Below are 20,745 nucleotides of genomic sequence, written 5' to 3'. Positions count from 1 at the left end.
CCCCGACCCAGCGTGTCCGGGCTGCTGGCTACAGCCTGCAGTGCACAAAAGGGCCTCGGATCATTCCTGGCCCGCACAATAGTGTGATAATTACTTTGCAGATGTGGCTGATTAAATTTATTGCACCATTAACCCATTAACTGTGTAACGTACGCAACATGTAGCAGAGGCCTTAAGCATCTAAATTTTGCTATTTTCCCCTGCTCAGGCCTATCATTGTTTCCTTGCCTCAAGGTTTGATCCTTCTTCACTTGAACTGTCACTGGATTTCATCAGTAAGGTACCGAGGAACATTTTTAAAAGTTAGCAATTTTTTGGTCCCGTCTCCATTTAAAAGTCTTATGTGCAAGGTGTGTGGGACTTTACGGTTAAAGAAAGAACATAGTTCCTGTCCCCTAGATCTTCCAGGGTTAAGGCACAGTATAGTACAAATAAGGCCTGAGAATAGAATGTAAAGCAGTAGAGTCATTAAAGAGATTTTTAAAAAATCCAAAGCTCCCCCATCTTTTGCCTCCTCCCACCACCTGGGGCATAACCTGCCTGCTCTGGCTGTGCAGGCTGCTGGTCTTCTGGCACAGAGAGCAGCAGCAGCAGCCAGGCAGGCAGGTTAACCCTTCCCTGCCTGCTCCCCCAAGACACACAGGCTGGGCAGCCACAAGTAAGAGGGCAGGAAGTGGGGGGGGGGAGTGAGAGGGGATCTGGGGTTCTTGGGGGGGTGTGGCAGCAGTGCGACTGATCTGGGCCAGTGGAAGGGGTATTTACACTAAAGTGGAGCCTACAGTGGCTACACTTTAGTGTAACGTGAGCTGATCAGAGAGAATCCTACCCTGGAATGGCATAACTTTAAGCCACATAACAAGCACTTAAAACTAGTTTCAGGTATTAATGTGTGGACAACCCAGAAGTTAAGAGCTCCAGGAGCTGCCCAAAATTACTGTGTAACAAGGCCCTAATCTAATGTCACTAGATACATTGCACTGAACTGCAGTGTAAATATCAGTTATTAATTTGGCAGTGACAGCTACTGAAACCCTCTTTCTTCAACGGTAGTTCAGGTAATAAGAAAACATAACCTAGAATAATGTTCAGTGCAGTGTGGTTCAGTGTAAGGCTAAATATTAACCTCCCAAATTAAACTGTATTCTGAAATGAGAATTCTTATTACAATAATAAAGCAATTTTGAGAAGCTCTGAGAATTCTATTCCGCATCCCTGAGCCACTGCCATTTCTTCCCACTCTTTTTTAGGCTTACCAAGACCCTTATCCCTTGTTTCACAGGGGCGAAGGTGATGCAAGAAAAACATATTCATGTTAATTAGCAAATTACTTGTAGGGTCTTGCCATATATTCCTAAAAAGTTGGGAAATAGCTTCAGACTTCAGGGCTCAACTGCAGGCTGCTGAATGTTGATCCTAACAAATTAAGCAAATGAACAGAACTTCTCCCTTCCTCAGATACAAAATTTTCTCAGTACAGCAGCGAAGGCAGAACATGTCGGGATGATTGAATGCCAGTGCCAAGAGTCTCCTGGCCTTTAACTTTGTATGGTAATACCATCTTCATACTTTAATCTTATAAATATGTAACTCTATATCTTATTGCTTAATGTAGGGAGGTTAAAGAATATTACTCAATAGGGTGTGTGATATAATATTGAAATTTATGTACAAACACAACAGATTTAAGTAACTAGGCAATAAAATTCTTGACATTCAACTTAAAAAGGAGTAGAGTCTACATCAGAGCACTACATTGCTCTAAAAGAGCTGCAGTATAGAGGATTATCACAGCATGTGCCAGGAATATAGTATGCTTACTGATGTTGTTCAATGCCTTTTCATTTTAATAAGCAAATATGTTATTTTTGGAATAACCCAGTTTGTCCAGACTGGGCTGACAAGCAAACTGAATCATAGGAGGTGGCCCACACATCAGAATGATGGAATCATTGCCAGGTGGAGGATGTGCTTTAATCATGTCCGCAGTGATGAAACCAGAGCTGTATTTCCAATCTGAAAGACAAAAGCAACAAGGGATGCTATTAGAATCTTACAAAGATTTGGATATAAATTCATACCAAGAGTCCCATCTGCATCTTCAGCAATGCTAACCCTTCACATGTTGCTGTTTGTGGGCTGTATGCACTACCACCACTGCAAGCAGGTACTTGCACACAAGGATAGGACCACACCACTCTGAATAAATCCAAGCAGTGCACTTGGCTCCCAGTGTTTTAAGAGGGAGGTAAATCTAGCAATTCACATTCTCATCTCTGGTGCTTGCAACTGCAGCCTACCAGGACCTAACTACTGGAAGCACCACTTGCCTGTTGTGCCCATGACAGCTTGTCCAACTGAACTGCTTAGTACCTGCCAACGTAATATGATTCTGCTGAAGAAATGAGGAAAGAAGGAGAAAACACAAAGCAGCAGAACTATAGATTTTGCTGGGAAGTCCAAGGAATTAACTTTGCAGCAAAGGTTTACAGAACAACTTCTCATTTTAAGATGAGTTTCAAGATAGTAATATATTTTAGAAGGGCTCTGATAGCAAAAGAATGGGTACAGTACAAATTATGTATACAAGAAGGCCTTGTATACAGAGAGGAGGATGAAAATAACTTTTTTCATGTATCAGCAACCTACCTTGAGGAGGCCTGTCCAGTGTGTACCACAGTTTAAATTGACTGGGGTGCTTCTTAGCAACCTCCTCTAGCTCTGTTCTTAATAGTATGTCTTTTTCTGTCTAGAAAATGGAGAGAGAGAGAGAGAGAGAATTATTTTCCTCCAGACTATCTTAGTGCACTGAGTAATACAGACTAACAGAGCTAACTTTGTTTTCAGCAGTAACGGATCACAGGTAGTTCAAATTTACACAGTTCTCACCTCCTCTACCTTTCAGTCTTCCTCATTTATAAGCATTAAAGTAGCCAGACTAAACAAGCAGGTTTTTTTCCTCTTAAATATATGGTAGTTTATAACATTTCTTTGCTATAAATTCTGATTTAAGAGTAAAATTAATAGGCTTAACACCAAGCTACATGATGCCTTTAAAGGAGTGTTAAAGTGTTGATTTAAAAAGACATACCAAAAATTCAGTCTTGTGTTCAGAATTACTGTTAGCCCTTTTGGCCCTGTCTTGGTCTCTTAGCGCTGGTGTTTTTGCAAATTATGAAGTGGAAGTGAGCAGGCATACCAGTTTGAGGTAAGAATTTCACATAAAACTTTCCTTTCAGGAGTGAGAAATTTCTGATAGTTTTTCACAATAAGGTTCAGGATAATGTTTTATTTAAGAGTAAGAGGAACCCAACTTGAATCTAAGAGAACTAATGCAATTAATCATGATCTCTCTTGTAATTCCCTCTACAAACCACTTTTAAACAAAACGTATCAAAATATTCATCAGATGCTTGTCTTGCCATAGACATGTGGTAAATATATACAGAAGTGAAGAGAGACTATCCTGAAGAGCATTCACTGAATCTATGTAGAAAAGGAATTTTCTGGGTTAAATACCATAACAGTTTGAGCAGTTCAAAGTCCTGCAGGAGGAGCAGGGAGCACAGAATTTGGCAAACAAAAGCTACAGCATATTTACCTGATTAGCAAAAAGTAGGTAACATTTTGTGTCATCCTTGGGGTCCTTTGTGATGTGACGAATTAGCTGCAACATCGGTGTAATTCCTATTAATAATAGGAGTCATAATAAGAGTCACAAATGAGCTTTTCCTTTAAGCCCATCCACAGACTGCAGTGCAGAACCAGGCAACTTCACTGAGATTTTTGTCTGCATGAGGCCCAGGATCAAGACCCCACATCTCAGTTTATGACCCAGATCAGCTTTGAAGTTCCATAATTTCACTCCAAAAGTGACAAAGTAATATTTCACACCCAGGGATGTCCATTTTCAACATTAAATCATTTAACCCACACAGCACTCTCATAAAAAGAGAAGGAAATATTGCACATAGGGTAAAGGTTTAAGTGGTTTGCCCAAGGTCATGTACTCAATCAGTTTAAGAGCTAAAATTAGAATGTGTGTAAATTACTGGCTCCCAAGCCACAGTGAAGACCCTATTTTTGTCTTGCTGTGGTAGATAGCAATTAATACTGTGTCAGGATGATAGGTCCTGATTGCAGAATCAGGACCAATTAGCTACTTACGAATAGTGGTAAAGATTATCTGGGCCCTAAAGATCTTCAGCACTGAAGAACAGAAACCATTGGATATTCAAGGTGTAATATGTTCACTTCAAGCAAATAACCACTGAAATAGTAAATCCCTGTATCAGTGCAAGCACTGTTAGGCAGTAACTTAAATTGGTAATAAAAACAATAATTCCATGGTCATAAAATGTGTGCGTAACATTCATTACAATCCTCTGACAACCTGTAAGCTCTTTAGCAAAGTGCCCATCTTCAGCACAATGACATGGGGTATTCGTACACATGACTGGGGTTTGGTCCCCTAAACTGAAATGGTTGGTTTTTAATTGCGATAATTAAAGAACCACCGTTTCAATTTAGGGGCTTCTGTCACTATTACAGTGAGGGCCCTGATCCTTTTTTTTCCCTTCTGTGGAACCTGCCCATGTCTCCCGTGGCCAGGGGGCAAGCTACTGGCAGGTCAAGCGGCCCCTGAGCCCCAGGAGGTCCTTCCCTCTGGGGTGGTGTTGCCCCTGGTGCTGCCCCAAGCTCAGAAGCAACACCCAGCCCAAACCAACTCTTCCCTGAGCCCGAGCTGGGGCAGCGTCTGGCCTGCTAGCAGCCCGCCCAAACAGCCACGGAGGGAAGGACCAGGGCCCACCACATCTCAGGAGCTGCTTGGCCTGACGGCAGCTTGCCCCCTGGCCATAGGAAACACAGGCAGACTCTGGGGGGAAAAAAAGATTGGGCTCCTCCCCACTTCTGCCTTCAGCCCACTTGACCTGTGGCAGGAGGGGCAAGCTGTCAAAAAGTCACTGTTACAAATACCTACCCTGCAAACTAAACTACATGCAGACTTGGTTTAGTCTGCAATGTCGCAAACTCATTTAAATTGTAAAAAAAAAAACCTGCACATGTACAGCGTGACACACACAAACTGCAGAAATGGGCAATCTTTGTCACATGTACAAGCAACCAACAGTTTCACCTGTTCCCCCAGCTATCATCCCAAGATGCTTTGCAAACTTTATCTGTGCTTCAGACTTCTTGTCAGGCTTGATAGCAAATTTACCTGGAAGAAACATGCAACATTTGTAAGTAAATGAATTGATGAGTTGCTATGCAGTTGCTATGCAAGGACAATTATTGCTGCCTACAGCTTAATTCACAGTCAGGTCTTCTGGTCCAGCCAAGCAGTGCTCAGAACAGAAAACAGATAGAAATGGCAGAAGTTGCTTTATTGTACCTTGGTAGCCTCTATGGACTTGTTCACCCTCCTGGATAATTCCGAGCAGGATCAGGGCTAACCAAATTGTAGTCAGCTACATATGACCCTGAAACACTATCTGGCAGCTGTGAATTGATGAAGTACTATGGCCCCACACTGAAGGACCTGAGGGTGGTGGGTGGCACTGTCTCTGCCAGGGGAATTCTCAAGAGGTTGGTAAATCACCTTTACTCTATGAAAGCACAGCTGAGGATCTCACCTTTTAGTAGCACTATTCAACAGATCTGCAATAAAGCAGGCAAATGTACTAGTGCCCTGCACACTTAGGTAAGACCCTTTTTATTACTGTATTTGTAATTCTTTCAGCTCTCGCTACAAGAATCCAATTAAGCCCTTGGCAGTCATAGCCAGGAAACTCTGACCTCTAACATCCAAGCATGAAAACAACCAACTAAATTCTGTTGTACACCAGAGGATGCCACTGCTTTACTCAAATTTGAAAATTAGATGCCATTTGCAAAGCAATTAGTCTCCACAAACTAAGCCAACCAGACAGTTCCACACAAAGCATTTTTCACATGCACACTCTGATAAATCATTTAACAGATTTGTAACAAATAATTGGCTTCCCATGCTGTTGTCTGTAGTACTGCCGTTGTCTATGGCAACTGAAACACAATAGAAAAGTGTGTGGATCTGGGTGTTACATGGGTCACTGAGTCCCTCTAAAAGATAATGGACTCATCTGTATATTATTCATAATAAGGGCCTGATCCTGAAAAGTACAAAGCATCAGCGCTACTTGTATAAATCTGAGGTGCATGAAGCAAATTGCCTTTCTCCTTTGCAGCCACCTCAAATGAGACTTGTTTGTATCAGCAGGTTGTTTCCTCCCACCCAGAATAAGCCACATGCAAGAGCCTTAACCAAGTCAAGCCTGTTTTAAAACTAAGGCGGAACTGGTTCCCAGCCAGGGAGTTTATTTAACTGCAGTAATGAGTTTCCCAAAAGGGCACTGCGTAAGAAGGCTTCCAGTCTGAAACAGGCCAGGACCATCTGGTACAATGATCAGAGCAGTAATGTATAAAGAACTGAATTACCAACACCTGACATGAGGGCAGGGTGAACAAACAAAGACTGCACCACTCTTGCCCCTCTGCTATGGCCAACTAGGGCAGGCTTCAGTCAAAAAACACAGGAATTCTTTCTTGGTGAGAGAAAGTGGGTTTCTTCCTGCCATGTAATTTTTTAAAAAAAGCCATGTCCTAAACTTAAGCCCTCAAGCTTTAAACTGCCCTTGAAAATAACTACATTCCCACCTTCCATTTAAACATCAATGTACCTGGCCCCTTATACACAAGAAGTCCATTTGGCCCTCTGAAGTCAATAGTATCTCCAATGTTCATGCTGTTTAAGTATTGGGACATCTTTCCACCTTCAGGGAACTTGGGATTGACATTCTTGTAGTAGACCTGAAAAAAAAAACGAGTGGCTATTTGTTTCATGACCAGTTAGGTCCCAGGTAGCAGTGGTATTTTTTTTTTTTAAACAGCCTTTTGCTTGCCTGCAGTTACCCTAAGCATCTGAAATAGGATCCAGAAAATCCCTTGCTTTCAAATATGTTTGTCCACTGTAACCAGAAGCCACTGCAGTTCTACAAGCAAAATGCTAATGCTGGTATTTCACCACCACCCATGCATGCAGCCCCACTGAAGAAAATGTAGGCATGGATTGCACAGTACAATATTTAACCTTCAAACTAGGGTGATTCTATGGCAAACTTCCTCCAGGTGGGGTTGGTTGGTTGGTTTAAAGCTTATTCAGCAGCCCTGGAAGGTACTCCATACTAATAACTATGCTGTTTGACATTATCAGTTTAAATTTTCACAGACTTTTTCTTCCCAGGCAAACACTGGCTTGTACAGTAAACAAACTGGCCCAAATCCAACTCCCTCTTCAGGCAGTTAAGTAGCACTTACGCAGAATTTAAGGCCACCCACAGTTTTCATATCCTCCCCACCCTGCAACTTAACTTGTCCTTCTAAGCATGCTCCAAAGGAATCAGCTCCAGTCACTTACTCTCTGCTGTGATCCAATTCCAGTTTTTCTCAATCAGGGTGCTGCTGCACCCTGGGGTCCCTTAAGATTCTTTCACGGGTGCTGTAGAGTGCCACAGTGTTAGGACTGTTAGGTGTGCACACTTGATTCACAAGATGAACCCAGAGTTTTTAAACAGGACTCCATATATTAAATACCTTCTCATTTGTTGTGGCCTTTCTGAGTTCTTTGCAACAGAAAAATTGCCCTATCATTTTTCTGTAGTCAAAAAAACGAGTGAAAAAAGTGGTATTTTCCAAGGGATGCCTTGAGTTTAATGAGGGGTGCCTTAAGTCTAAAAAGGTTGAGAAACACTGTCCTAGTCCATCTAGGAAGACATATAATCCTGTGAAATCCCCAAAAGTTAATCACAGAAAAAACAGGACTGAGAGGAGGAGGAGGAGGAGGACTTGCCGGTCGTTGAGCCCCATCGTTTAGTGGTTACGGCATTTATCCAAGCAATTAAATATCTAAGTTATAGCCTCCTCTGTCCCCCACAGCCAACAATGCCTATTACTCAGCAAATGTATTCCCACCCCTCCTGTAGAAGCTGGCCTGGAGGGCAATCAAACGAAGAAAATGAATGGGACATGAAAAGAAGAAGCTAAAGGGAATGTGGCTTGGGGACTCAGTAAAACAGTTTCTGTCCTGGAAATGAAAGGGCCCTGGGTGTTGCCCTCTGCTCCTCCTTCTCTTTAAGCATTTTATCCAGGGACTTCCATGCAAAATGCAGAAACAACATTGAGCCAAAGAAACAAAGAATAAATGTGGCCAGAGGCCAAATGCATGCTTAGGAGGACAAGCTGTGCTGCACAGTGGGGAGTAGGAACTAAAACTCATGTAAGTAGACATAAATGCCATTTACACAGGTGCTACTTACCTGCTTGCCAAGGGAGCTGTATTTGAGACAACCAGTTAAATGGCTTGAACAGAAACTAAAATTTACCTTTATAATTAAATCAACATAACCTTTTATTTCATCACTGGAAACTGGTGTATAGGCCCGGATCACCAAACTACCATTGATTTTGGCAGAAAGATAAACATGTTGGCCTAGAAAGAAAGAAAGTTACAGTATTGTCATCTCATTTTCAGCTTTAAGGGTTTGTACTTTCCAGGCTTGAGAGAAAAAGAAAAAAAAGAGGGAAAGGTTGGGAAAATAAAATGTGTGAACTTAGCCCAATATAACATATTCTGATGCAAAACACAACGTTAAAAAATAGCCTGATAGTATTATTAATGTATCCCATAATCGAGTCATCTAACAGAAACATTCTTCATTACATTTCTGCAACTTTTAATCCAGTACATGTTGCTGCAAAAATGTCTGTTCTTTAGATAGATAATCCTGTATTATGACATAAAAATGGAATGCTATCCACATATAGAATATACATGGTAACTACAATGCTATGAATTTGTCTGCAATTATGAAATAAATTGTGAAACTATAAAATAAACCTTACTACTTTTGCATATTAGATATTACCTGAACTCTGTCCACTAAACCACGTTAGAGTATTACAATCTTTTGTGTATTATGAGGAGCATGGCTTTTCCTCACATCATGCTAATAAATATAATACCAACACACAATACCATGGACAAAAAAATAATTACATTCACATAATTCCACATCTCTACTGAAGAAAAAATTAAGATAGATAATAGCTACAATTTTTACAAGACAATACTTTTGTTTTGCTGCAGCTAGGCAGCCAGTATGCAGAGGGACTAAAATTTTACCAACCAACTCTTCCTAGAGCAACATCACCACAATTCCTGTTTCTCAAATATACCACAATTCCTGTGGTACAGTGGCTGGTACAGAGCTAGCTTCTGCAGTGTCTGTTCTACAGACTGCTCACATGCATCCTGCTTTTAAAAGACATACTGGGTTATATAAGAAGTGAGACCCTTTCCAAACGCATGTTTTTTACAAACATATTGGGTATCTATCAGCAAAATAGAAGTATATGTGATTAAGCTTATTGCTGCTCTAGCCTGATGTCTGGTGGGTTTCCAGCATCTCTTCCTTTTCCTGTATGTCAGTGATGACCAATGATTCTTGTAGCCTAATGTTAGGTATATACATGCGAGAAACAAACTATTATGTCACAGACTAATATTAAAGCATCTCAAGGGGATACTGCAACTGGACATTTGGGAAGCAGGAAGTCGCAAGTTAAATATTAACAAAAGAACTGGTTGATTATTCACATCATCTTTGCCTATATAGGGTTTTACTGAAGCTTTCACATGCCTTAAAAGAGAAAACAGGTATTTTACTAGTCTCACAAACCAAGGCAGAAAACCTCAGTTTTAGGAACCCACAGTGGCAATGTAAGTATTCTGCAGCTGGACTACAGAATCAGGGCTTCTGGGCACATAAAAGCAGTACTGCTAGAGAAACCCGTATTCAAGTGACACTTTCAAAAAGTAGTCACACAAAGCAGCAACCATGTGACCTATTAAAGAAGTCAATTTCAATACTAGGTGAAAGTGTTTCAGGAGTAAGAAACAGTGAAGGAGAAAAGATCAAACAAGAGTAGAGCTGGGGTATAGAAAGGCAGTGGGGGCTGCTTCATGTAGTCATTCACCTTTGTTTTCCTTCATGGACAAATATTTTTCATACTATCCACTGGAAGACAAGAGGATCTGTATAAAAGTGGAGGACAGCTGTTGCCATTGATTTGTTTCACAGCATCTGACAAAGTAGACTGTCACTTACAAAAGCTACTGCCTCTCTGAACAAGTTAGTCTCTAAGGTGCCAGCCTGCCCTGCCGTCTGCCATTGATTGGCAATGTTCCTGAAACCAACAAGCTCAGCCTGGGAAAAAAAGGATACAGGTAACTTGCAGAACAAGAAAGCTTGTGCCATGTGCAGCTCGAAACAGCCAGGACTAAGCAATTTGGAGAAGAGCCAGATTGGAAAGAGTGCTGTTCAGGACAAGAGGGGCATTGGCCCCTGAGCAGGCTATCCTCAATTCAAGGTTCACAGTTCAGTGGCATCAGCAAAATACTGTTGACAGACCCTAATTTTCTGAAAGCTTTATGATAGAGAGGAAAAAAAAAAAGAGTTGGCAGGTATCTGCTGAATGCCTGAAGAACAACAATAACATCTCTCTAAAGTGTAGTATTCTTCCTGTCTCCCCAAATCCATTGTTCACAGGCTATAAGGGTGAAAGCCTGCAACCTCTTTCTCATCTAACCAAGTCTACGCTGGAGTCAAAGGTGTGACACTAGTTGGTGCAGGGAAACCTGATCTAGCAGTCATGAAGTCAGCTTGGGTGCTTTAAGCAGCAGAATCATGGCAACACAGCTGCCTATGTATTTACAGATTTTGCTGCCTGCACTCAAGCAGCTACACATGATCAGAACCCATGGTAGCAAGTTGATAGCTAGCTTAGACACATCTGCACTAGCTGCAATCAGATCTTTGACTACAGTACACAATCCTCTAGAACAGTGCTTCTCAACCTGTGGGTCACAAGCCAAAAATGGGTTGCAATACATGAAAGGGTTGTGAACAAACTTTAAAAATGAATTCTTCTTTAAAGAGAAAAATGTGGGAAACTGTGGCTTTCCCCTTACAGAGTCAGAGTTCCAGCCTGCAAGGGGTTGCTTGGTGCCCCCCCCCCATACCCTACATCCCGCCCCACACACTGGGGGGGCTGAGGTATGGGGGCAGGGAGCAGCAGGTCAGGAGTGTGGGGCATTGGGTCAGGACCGGCCATCTATGTTTACAAATGGATCCTGGTACAAAAAAGGTTGAGAACCACTGCTGTAAAATTCAAAAGCAACTACCATATTTATTTGAATATAAGACAACCCTGAATATAAGATGAGCCCTCCAATACTAAGATTCTATATATGGAAAATGTATACATTTATGATCATTTTCCAGGTGTAGAATCTAATTATCAGGAAGATGGTTTGAATATATTCCCCTCTCACTGCTGCGGCAGGGAAAATAGTTGCTGGGGGGGAGGAGTCAGTTGGCCTCCATGCCCTCTGCTTCCCCACCCCACTTCTCCCCTCTGTAGCCTTCCTACCCCACTTACTGTCAGACCCTGCTCAGGCTCTGTTCCTTCCCTGAAGACATGACAGTAAGAGAGGTAAAGGGACAGAGGGGAGGTCAGAAGCTGCAGAGGACAAGCAGAAGGGGACAGGTGACTGCTGTCAGTCCAACTCTGGCCCCAACTCGGAACCACAGCAGTTGCCTGCCCCCACTTCCCAATTTGAAATACAAGCAACCAAAAACACTGACTTTAAAATAAACGTACACACAGTAATTTCCACTGGTCCTCTGCAGTTGGTAACTTGCTTATATGCAATTTACTATGGGTACTTACAGACTTAACTCATCCAGAATTGATACATTTTAACATGTTGCAAACTGCTGCAAATTTTAGCCAGCTGCTCCATAAACACCCTTTTGAGCAACACTTTTGTAATACGAACTATACATTATATTAATCCAGAGTCAAAAGGCGCGATCCAGTGCAGCTGGGAAGAGCGGGGCTATGCAGAGAAGGTGGTTGCCCACCGCTGCCTTGGTGATGCGCCCCCTGCGTGTGCTGCTGCTTGCAGTGTGGAGCTTGCAGCCTCTCCATGTGGTCTCGCTCTTCCCAGCTGCACCTGCTGGGCCGCAGGGGCACCCAGGGCAGGGAAGCAGGGCAGAACGAGGAGCGGCGAGCAGCCACCATAGATTCATAGATGTTAGGGTCGGAAGGGACCTCAATAGATCATCGAGTCCGACCCCCTACATAACCAGGAAAGAGTGCTGGGTCTAGACGACCCCAGCTAGATGCTCATCTAACCTCCTCTTGAAGACCCCCAGGGTAGGGGAGAGCACCACCTCCCTGGGGAGCCTGTTCCAGACCTTGGCCACTCTAACTGTGAAGAAGTTCTTCCTAATGTCCTATCTAAATCTGCTCTCTGCTAGCTTGTGGCCATTATTTCTTGTAACCCCCGGGGGCACCTTGGTGAATAAATACTCACCAATTCCCTTCTGTGCCCCCGTGATGAACTTATAGGCAGCCACAAGGTCGCCTCTCAACCTTCTCTTGCGGGGGCTAAAAAGATCCAGGTTCTCTAGTCTCTCCTCATAGGGCTTGGTCTGTAGGCCCTTAACCATACAAGTGGCCCTTCTCTGGACCCTCTCCAGGTTATCCGCATCCTTCTTGAAGTGTGGCGCCCAGAATTGCACGCAGTACTCCAACTGCGGTCTGACCAGCGCCCGATAGAGGGGAAGTATCACCTCCTTGGACCTATTCGTCATGCATCTGCTGATGCACGATAAAGTGCCATTGGCTTTTTTGATGGCTTCGTCACACTGCCAACTCATGTTCATCTTGGAGTCCAGTAGGACTCCAAGATCCCTTTCCACTTCTGTGCCACCCAGCAGATCATTCCCTAGGCTGTAGGTGTGCTGGACATTTTTCCTCCCTAGGTGCAGCACTTTGCATTTCTCCTTGTTGAACAGCATTCTGTTGTTTTCTGCCCACTTGTCCAACCTATCCATGTCTGCCTGCAGCTGTTCCCTGCCCTCCGGCGTGTCCACATCTCCCCATAGCTTTGTGTCATCTGCAAACTTGGACAGAGTACATTTCGCTCCCTCGTCCAAGTCACTGATGAAGACATTAAAGAGTATCGGTCCAAGGACCGAACCCTGCGGGACCCCACTGCTCACACCCTTCCAGGTCGAAGCTGACCCATCCACCACAACTCTCTGGGTGCAACCCTCCAGCAAATTCGCCACCCACTGGACTGTGTAGTCATCCAAGTCACAGCCTCTTAACTTGTTCACCAGTATGGGGTGGGATACCGTATCGAAGGCCTTCCTGAAGTCTAAGTATACGACATCCACCCCTCCTCCTGTGTCCAGGCATTTCGTAACCTGGTCATAAAAAGAAACTAGATTGGTCAGGCACGATCTGCCTGCCACGAACCCGTGCTGATTTCCCCTCAGCATAATTTGTCCGCCGGGCTCTCACAAATGTGAGCCTTGATAATTTTTTCAAAGACTTTGCCAAGGATGGAGGTGAGACTGACTGGCCTATAGTTGCCCGGGTCCTCCTTCCTCCCCTTTTTGAAAATGGGGACCACACTGGCCCTTTTCCAGTCCTCCGGGACTTGGCCCGTGCGCCACGAGCTTTCAAATATTCCCACCAGTGGCTCTGCAATGATGTCGGCCAGTGCCTTCAGCACCCTCGGATGGAGCTCATCCGGGCCTGCCGACTTAAAGGCATCCAGTTCTTCCAAATGACTCTGCACCATTTCAGGGTCTACGCATGGAAGTCTGGCGCCTTGCTGCTGCCTCTCTACAACCCCAGTGAGAGACTTGTCGTGTCCCTCACTTAGGAACACTGAGGCAAAGAACTCGTTGAGGAGTTCAGCCTTGTCCTCCCTGTCTGTCAACAATTGTTTCTGCCCATTTAGCAGGGGTCCTATTCCTCCCTGGGCCTTCCTTTTACTCCCAATATATCTAAAAAACAATTTCTTGTTGTCTTTTACTTGGGTTGCCATCCTCAGCTCCATGGTAGCTTTGGCCCATCTAACTGCCTCCCTACAAGCACAAGCAGAGGAGGTATATTCATCTTTGGTGATCTCTCCCTGTTTCCACTTTTTATGTGCTCCCCTTTTGTCCCTTAGGCTGTCCTGGATTTCTCTGGTCAGCCAGGGAAGCCTCCTGGCCCCTTTCCCTCTTTTGCCTCGCTTGGGGATCGTCTTGCTTTGTGCCCGAAGGATCGTTTCCTTAAGACACAGCCACCCTTCTTGGGCTTCCATCTCTTCAAATCTCCTACTCTGCAGTGTGTCCTTGACTAATCGCCTGAGTTCATTGAAATCAGCTTTCCTAAAGTCTAGCACTTTCACCCTACTAGTTACCTTACCCACTCGACCTCTTATGGTGAATTCTATTATTAGGTGATCACTGTCCCCCAGATGGCTACCGATCTGGAGGTCCGCTACCATGTCATCTCCCATTGCCAATACCAGATCCAGTATGCCATTCCCCCTAGTGGGACCGTGTACCTCCTGTGTCAGGTGGAGGTTCTGTACACAGGTTAGAAACCTGCGTGAGCGGTGGGACTTTGCTGTGGCAGGGACTATTCCCTGCCACTCTCCCGGGTGCCTCTGCAGCCTGGCAGGTACAATCTGGCATGGCTGGGCTGGTTCTTTGAGGGGCACAGCCCTGCTTTGGAGCCCTGCAGCCCTGGGCACAGGAAGCACTTCACTGCGGCACTGTGGAGCGGGCGGTGGCAAGAAGATCCCCATGCGGCTCCTCCGTTCCCTGCAGCACCAGGTTGCAGGGGAGGGAAGCTGGACAGCAGCTGTTCCCTACAGGGAGTTCCCTGCGGTGCTGTTCTCTCAGGCGCTGCAGGGAGCGGAGAAGCCGCATGGGGATCTCTCACCGCTGCTTACCCTGCACTGCTCAGGTGAAATGCCTCCTGCATCCGGGGCTACAGCAAGGGCAACGGTGCAGGGCTGCTGCCTTCAAAGCAGCAACAGGCACAGGGGGTGCATCACCAGAGCAGGGGGCAGCTCACAGCACCCTCCCGCTCATCATTTATCATAGTGGGACCCAGGTTTTTGGGACCAATGATTGGTTGGATATAAGGTGTAAAAGGTTGAGAACTACTGATATACTTCACTTGGCTGGGCCCCAGCAGAGTCAATAGTATTTCAAGACATGATAACTCCACAGCCCAGCACTGCTCAGTGTTTGTGTGTGTACTCCAGATCCCCCCCAACAAAGGATTCATCTGCTAATAAGCACCTCCCCACCCCCACTTGTGACTGGAAGTAGGTGTTCTTGTCACAAGTCCTGAAACCCTCCAAAAATTTACATGCAGATGGAGTGCAGGGCTGCTTGGTCCATCTCTACCCCCGTGCTGATTGGGGGCGGGGGGGGGGATCATTTCTTATATTTAAATAATTATAGGACCTCTTGTTAGGAAAATAAAAAATAGCTGAAAGCCTGTCAAATAGCATTTATCTGTGTCAAATAGTCACCCTCACTTTGTTATTTCAGCAGCTTCAAGTCAGTAGTCTGACTCCAACCTATATTACACAAGGTAGCATGAGTGAAATACATATAAGGGTACAATAGATCAGAGCCGGTGAGAAGGCCTGTTGTCATAATATGGCAGGATGAAATGTTCAATCCCTTGTTTTCCTGAAAAGCAAATTCACTCCTTGCTCCTTTTTTAAGAGCTCTGTTAAAATCCCAAATTTACAAATAAAAATAAAGTGTTTCAGTATTTACCTATAGGTAAACCCAATACGTGATCTGGCGATGGAAGTCGAAACCTGAAACGCCTGGTATCATGGCTGATCTCCTAGCGATAAACAGAGAGACAAAGACCTGAGTATTATAACAATTCATAGAGCAGTGCAGCATTGCTTTGGCTTTGGAAAACAGCACAATAAGCTTCAGTAGTGAATCTACTCTCCATTTACATACAAGCCAACTTTGAGACATGAAGTACAACTGGTCTGACAGCAATCTGCCTGATCAAGACTTTCAAACCTAGTTATAAAGAACTTGATACTAAAGACTCCACTAACCCACAGTGAAAATGGGAAGTGAATTTTGCCTAAGTAAAAAAAGGCTACACGAATGAACCAAACCTCTTTAGCCCCTCTATCATCATTGTATACTGGACACATTTCCTGATGTATGGTAGGATTTCCAGCAAGACAGGACATGTAAAGGCACAGCCTTCCTCAAGACAAATTTGCAACTCCAGTTTCTCACATATATAAAATTAAAGGTTAGGATCTGTATAGCCAAATAAACTAACCCAACCATTTGTAAAAGCTAGCTGAATATTAATGTAGGCATAATATTTTAGGAACCAAATTAATATAGTAGGCTGCTTGCAGAAGTGGAACCCCCCCCCCCCCCCCGCCAAAAAAAAAAAAACAACCCACAAAAACGGTGCTTTACTTTGAACTTGGTACATCCCCGCACCGAGCCCAGCACATGCCCGGAAGAGGCATCGTATTAGCTGAACCCGGCTTTCCCAATGTCTGTATAGATCAGGCACTTTAGTGGGCTTTTTTGGCACTTTTATCTAATAGCTGATTGGATCAGCTATTAAAGTGCCAAAAAGCACCGCTGAAGCATCTGATCTATACAGACACTTCAGAGCTCAGTCGAAGTAATAAGCTGCTGCTTCTGGTAAAACAGGTTTTTCATTTTTTTTCCCCCACATCTGTCAGCACCTGTAATGTCTGGGGAAAAAGATTCCAAGATGCTTCAGCTTTACCCCACAAATGTATTATAAACATTTGGAAAATAGAGGATCCTACGCTAAGTGATGCAACTTTAGAAACATGCATAGAGAATAAAAAGGTTACCTGGCCTCCTCAGGCCCTGCTTTCCCTACCAGTAAGTAAGAGAGGAATATTAATATTAAGCTTCTCATAGAGCATACTAAAGCATGTGCAATTAAACACTAGCCCAAACTGACAACAGCAACATCCGCCTTGAACTTTGGAGTGCCAGCTTTAAAATCTGACCTTGGAGCTGAACCTAGAGCACAGCTGTCCACCACCCCCATCCTGTCCCCCCTTGGGACTTTGAGCTTGCTGGTTTTGAAATCTGTGGCTTGAATGTATGTCTATAACAGTCAGTGAAGCGCTCTCTGGTTTTTCGGTGGAAGATGGTCAAGATGATTAGCTTGTAGTAAGCCAGCTGCTCAAGCAGTTCCCCAATACCACTTGACCCTGCCCCTTGGTTCATTCCAACCCGTAGGACTTTGATCAGTGTCAGAGGCAAGAACAGACCCCAAATCTCAATGTCAGCCCCATGCTCTCGCCGCTCGGCTGCATCCCCTCCCCAAGACGGTGTGGACTGTCTTGTGATCAGAGTCACACAAGACAGTCCTAAAAGGAGGCCTAAAGCAGGGCCCCTGGCATGTGGGCCAGAGCGCGGCACGTGAAGGCATTTTGCTTGGCACTCGAGCCGCAACAAGGAGCCGGCCCCTCACGGCTCCCCTGCCCCTGGCACGCCAACATTATAAAAGTTGAGGCCGCGGGTGTTTTTGGCACTGCCCAAAACCGCTGCCAACCCCTGGCCTAAAAGAAGAGCCTGCTCACCTCTTTCTCCACCAGGGCCAGCGGATACTTGGCATTGGGATCCCTCAGCGCAATGGGGGCGCGCGTCCTCGCCGCCTTGAAGACGAGCAGCAAGACCGAGGCGCCCACGACCACCGCCGCAACGAGCACGGACACCTCCTGGGGACAGCGGGGCAGGAAGGGCCGTGAGGGTGCCGGGATCGCCTCGGGGGTGCATGGGCACGGGCCCTCCGGGCGCCAGGCGGGGCTGGCAGGCAGAGGCAGAAGGGCAAAAGCTGAGGCTGCGCCGGGCGAGGCACCGCTCCCGACACCCCGCTCGGGGCTCCCGCCGCCCGCCCGCGCCCCGCTCACTGCGCTCAGCTCCATCGCGGCCGGCTCCGTGCTGGGGGCGGCCCAGGCGGCCGGGCTCGCGGCGCCACGACACTAGACGAGACCGCACGCCGCGTCTGCCGCTCGCCCCCGGCGCCTCTCTCCGCCGCCCTTCTCCTCGTGCCTTCTCTTCTACCGGCACCTGCTGCCTCCCCTCCCGCCCCGCTTTTCTTCTTTTTCATCTTTCCCTTTGTCACCGTTTGAGGTAAAGGGCTGCTGTTAATGAAACCGAGGTACGCGGGAGATTAACGCCGTGTGTGTGTGTGTGTGTGTGTGTGTGTGTGTGTGTGTGTGTGTACACACACACAAAATGCAAAATCTAGAAGTCTTGATTCAGAGATGATACCTTTTATTAGACCGACTAAGACATTGCAAAAAAAAAATAAAAAAATCTGCAAGCATTTGGGCTCTCACACATGTATACACGCACACGGGCCTGTGTGCGTATGTATGTATATAAAAATGTGTGTGTGTATATTTATTTATATGTCAGTATACGTGTGTATAAATACACATATACACACACACAGATGCATATAAATATACACATATAGGCACATAAATACACATATATGCATCTGTATACATGTGTATATATATGTGTGTGTGTGTTTATGTCTGTGTACGTGTGTTTGTGTGTATTTGTGTGTGTATATGTGTATACATATTTGTGTGGGGGGGAGGTGTATAATAAAGTTATACAGTGTAGCTGTACTACTTAAATTTCACATCACAGTAATTGATTTGTAGTGTACATATAACTATACACACACACACACACACACCTGTAGACTTAATTTTTTTTTAATGTAAATGAAACAACTCATGGAAGTAATTTTATTTTTTTTTAACAAAGTTGCTCTACACCCACATATATATATATATACACACACACACACACACACACACACCCCCCATACATGCATACACACTCCAACACCCAGAAACTAACCCAACCATTTGTAAGATCTAATAGAATATTAATGCTTGCATAATATTTTAAGAACCTAATTAATGGTAAAGGCCAGGCAAAATAGATTCCAAGATTCTTCAGTTTTAAGCGTCAGATGTCCCACAGATGTGTTATAAATATTTGGGTAATGGGAGACTGTTAATTTTGGGTGTCCAAAGACCTGATATTCAAAAATTATTGTTGCAGTTTATTTAACATTTCATCTGTTCAGATCACTACTGTCCCTGACTTTCAGTGCTGCTGCGATTCAGACACGAAGTGTTTCAAGTTGGCTGTACAGAAAACGAGGAAAATACATTGGTTGAGGGTGAAAAGCTTGATTTAAATTACTAGACTTACACTGAATCACTGCTTGCAGTGTCTGAGCTAGCTGGTGTATCGCTACAGGGTGGTGCACTGTGGTAGGTTAGATATATTCTAGATATAAGGGAAGGGATGCCGAGAAAACTTCCCATTGTGTGTGTAATTATGAGCATCAGTACAAGACAACATAAAGCACAGAACCCCCCAGCCGCGTTAATTCTTCACTTTGCAGTGAGCAAGCTTGTAAAGATATTGAAAAAAAATCATTCAATTCCCTTGCAAGTGAGAAGTGTTGATTACAAAAGAGAAATACAACCATCCTGTTTCTCAAACCCCTCATTTTCATAGTTTCTATTATCTTTACTTCCTTGTTCCCTCTGTGTTCTCTCACCTGACTGAAAAGCAAGAGATTTAACATCAACATACTGGTCAATATCCCCATTTCTCAGACTGCCAGAGGACAGAGCTGTGCTCTGGAAGATTCCCTGGCTTACATATAGTCAAAAAGCCTGAGGTTGAATCGATTCAGTCTTTGCAGGTTAGTCTAAGCTGCACAGGTTAAAGTGACACAGAAGTGAACATAGGCAGACAAGGTTCCTTGGGTGAATTTGATATCTTTTATTAGACCAACCCAAATAGGTGGAGAATATTTATTAAGCAAGCTTTCGGGTTCAAAAACCCTTCGTCAGGCTAAGGAAGTTTCAGCAGTTGGTGTGTGCTCTTCCTGGATGGAATGAAAAGCAAACAAGCCAGGGGCTGGGCTGGGCTGGGGAGTCAGTTGCCAGGCAGATTATAACGTATCAAAAATCCAATGTCTATATTTAGCCCATGATCTCTAGTATCTAGGAGATCTGGGAAGTGTTGTGTAAATTTTCCTGGAGGATCAGGACTGAGAGATTGGAGAGAGAGTGGCCCTCCTGTGAGAAATGTGCCCCCACAGGTAATTGCGTATTTCTGTCTTTGATGGATTTCCGGTGTGCATTCATTCTGGTGTGCAGTTGTTGTCTGGTCTCTCCTACATATTTTCCATCAGGGCATTTGGTGCATTGGATGAGGTATACTACATTTCTGGAGGTGCAGCTGTAAGATCCTGGGATGCTGATGGCTCTGTTGTGGGGTGTAGTAATAGTGGGGGTGGTGGAGATGTGTTGGCAGGTTTTGCATTTCTTGTCCTGGCATGGTCTGGATCCTTTTGGTGTGTTCTGGGCTTGAGGAAGCTTGCTTCTGGTGATGAGGTTGGCGAAGTTCGGTGCTTGTTTAAAGGCTAGGATGGGTGGCTCTGGGAAGATCTTTTTTAAGAATAGGGTCTCTGTCTAGTATGGGTTGCAATTTTTTGAGGATTTTCCGTACAGGTTCAAGGAAGGGGTGATACGTCATAACTAGCGGTGTGCGATTTGTGGGGGGTTTTCTTCTGTTTTCTTCTGGGCAGCAGTTCTTCACATGGTATCCAGGTGGCTCTTTCAAATGTGCGATTTACCTCTCTGGACAAGTGTCCTTGTTAGGTGAAAGCCTTTTTAAGATTGGTGAGGTGGCAATCCCG

General features: G+C 44.7%; 1 protein-coding gene across 3 annotated transcripts; it reads right to left on the bottom strand.

Annotated features, from left to right (window-relative positions):
- Positions 1–1,642: 1,642 nt before the first annotated feature.
- LOC102568851 (NADH-cytochrome b5 reductase 2) lies at positions 1,643–18,015 on the bottom strand. Of its 3 annotated transcripts, XM_019477086.2 has the most exons (9): positions 17,912–18,015; positions 17,582–17,719; positions 15,744–15,816; positions 8,418–8,524; positions 6,717–6,846; positions 5,135–5,218; positions 3,599–3,684; positions 2,647–2,746; positions 1,643–2,013 (listed from the first exon to the last, which is right to left on the bottom strand). In XM_019477086.2, the coding sequence occupies exons 1-9, from the start codon at positions 17,924–17,926 to the stop codon at positions 1,844–1,846; spliced, it is 903 nt and encodes a 300-aa protein (XP_019332631.1). In that variant the 5' UTR covers positions 17,927–18,015; the 3' UTR covers positions 1,643–1,843. The 3 variants fall into 3 exon arrangements, with proteins under 3 accessions (XP_019332631.1, XP_019332629.1, XP_019332630.1); XM_019477084.2 differs by having other exon boundaries at positions 17,582–18,015; XM_019477085.2 differs by lacking the exon at positions 5,135–5,218 and having other exon boundaries at positions 17,582–18,015.
- Between the last annotated feature and the right edge of the window lie 2,730 nt (positions 18,016–20,745).

This window comes from Alligator mississippiensis, chromosome 2 (genome assembly GCF_030867095.1).
Source record: "Alligator mississippiensis isolate rAllMis1 chromosome 2, rAllMis1, whole genome shotgun sequence".
Lineage (NCBI taxonomy): Eukaryota > Metazoa > Chordata > Crocodylia > Alligatoridae > Alligator > Alligator mississippiensis.
Note: the sequence above shows the minus strand (reverse complement) of the source record. Positions and strands in the feature narration are given on the sequence as shown.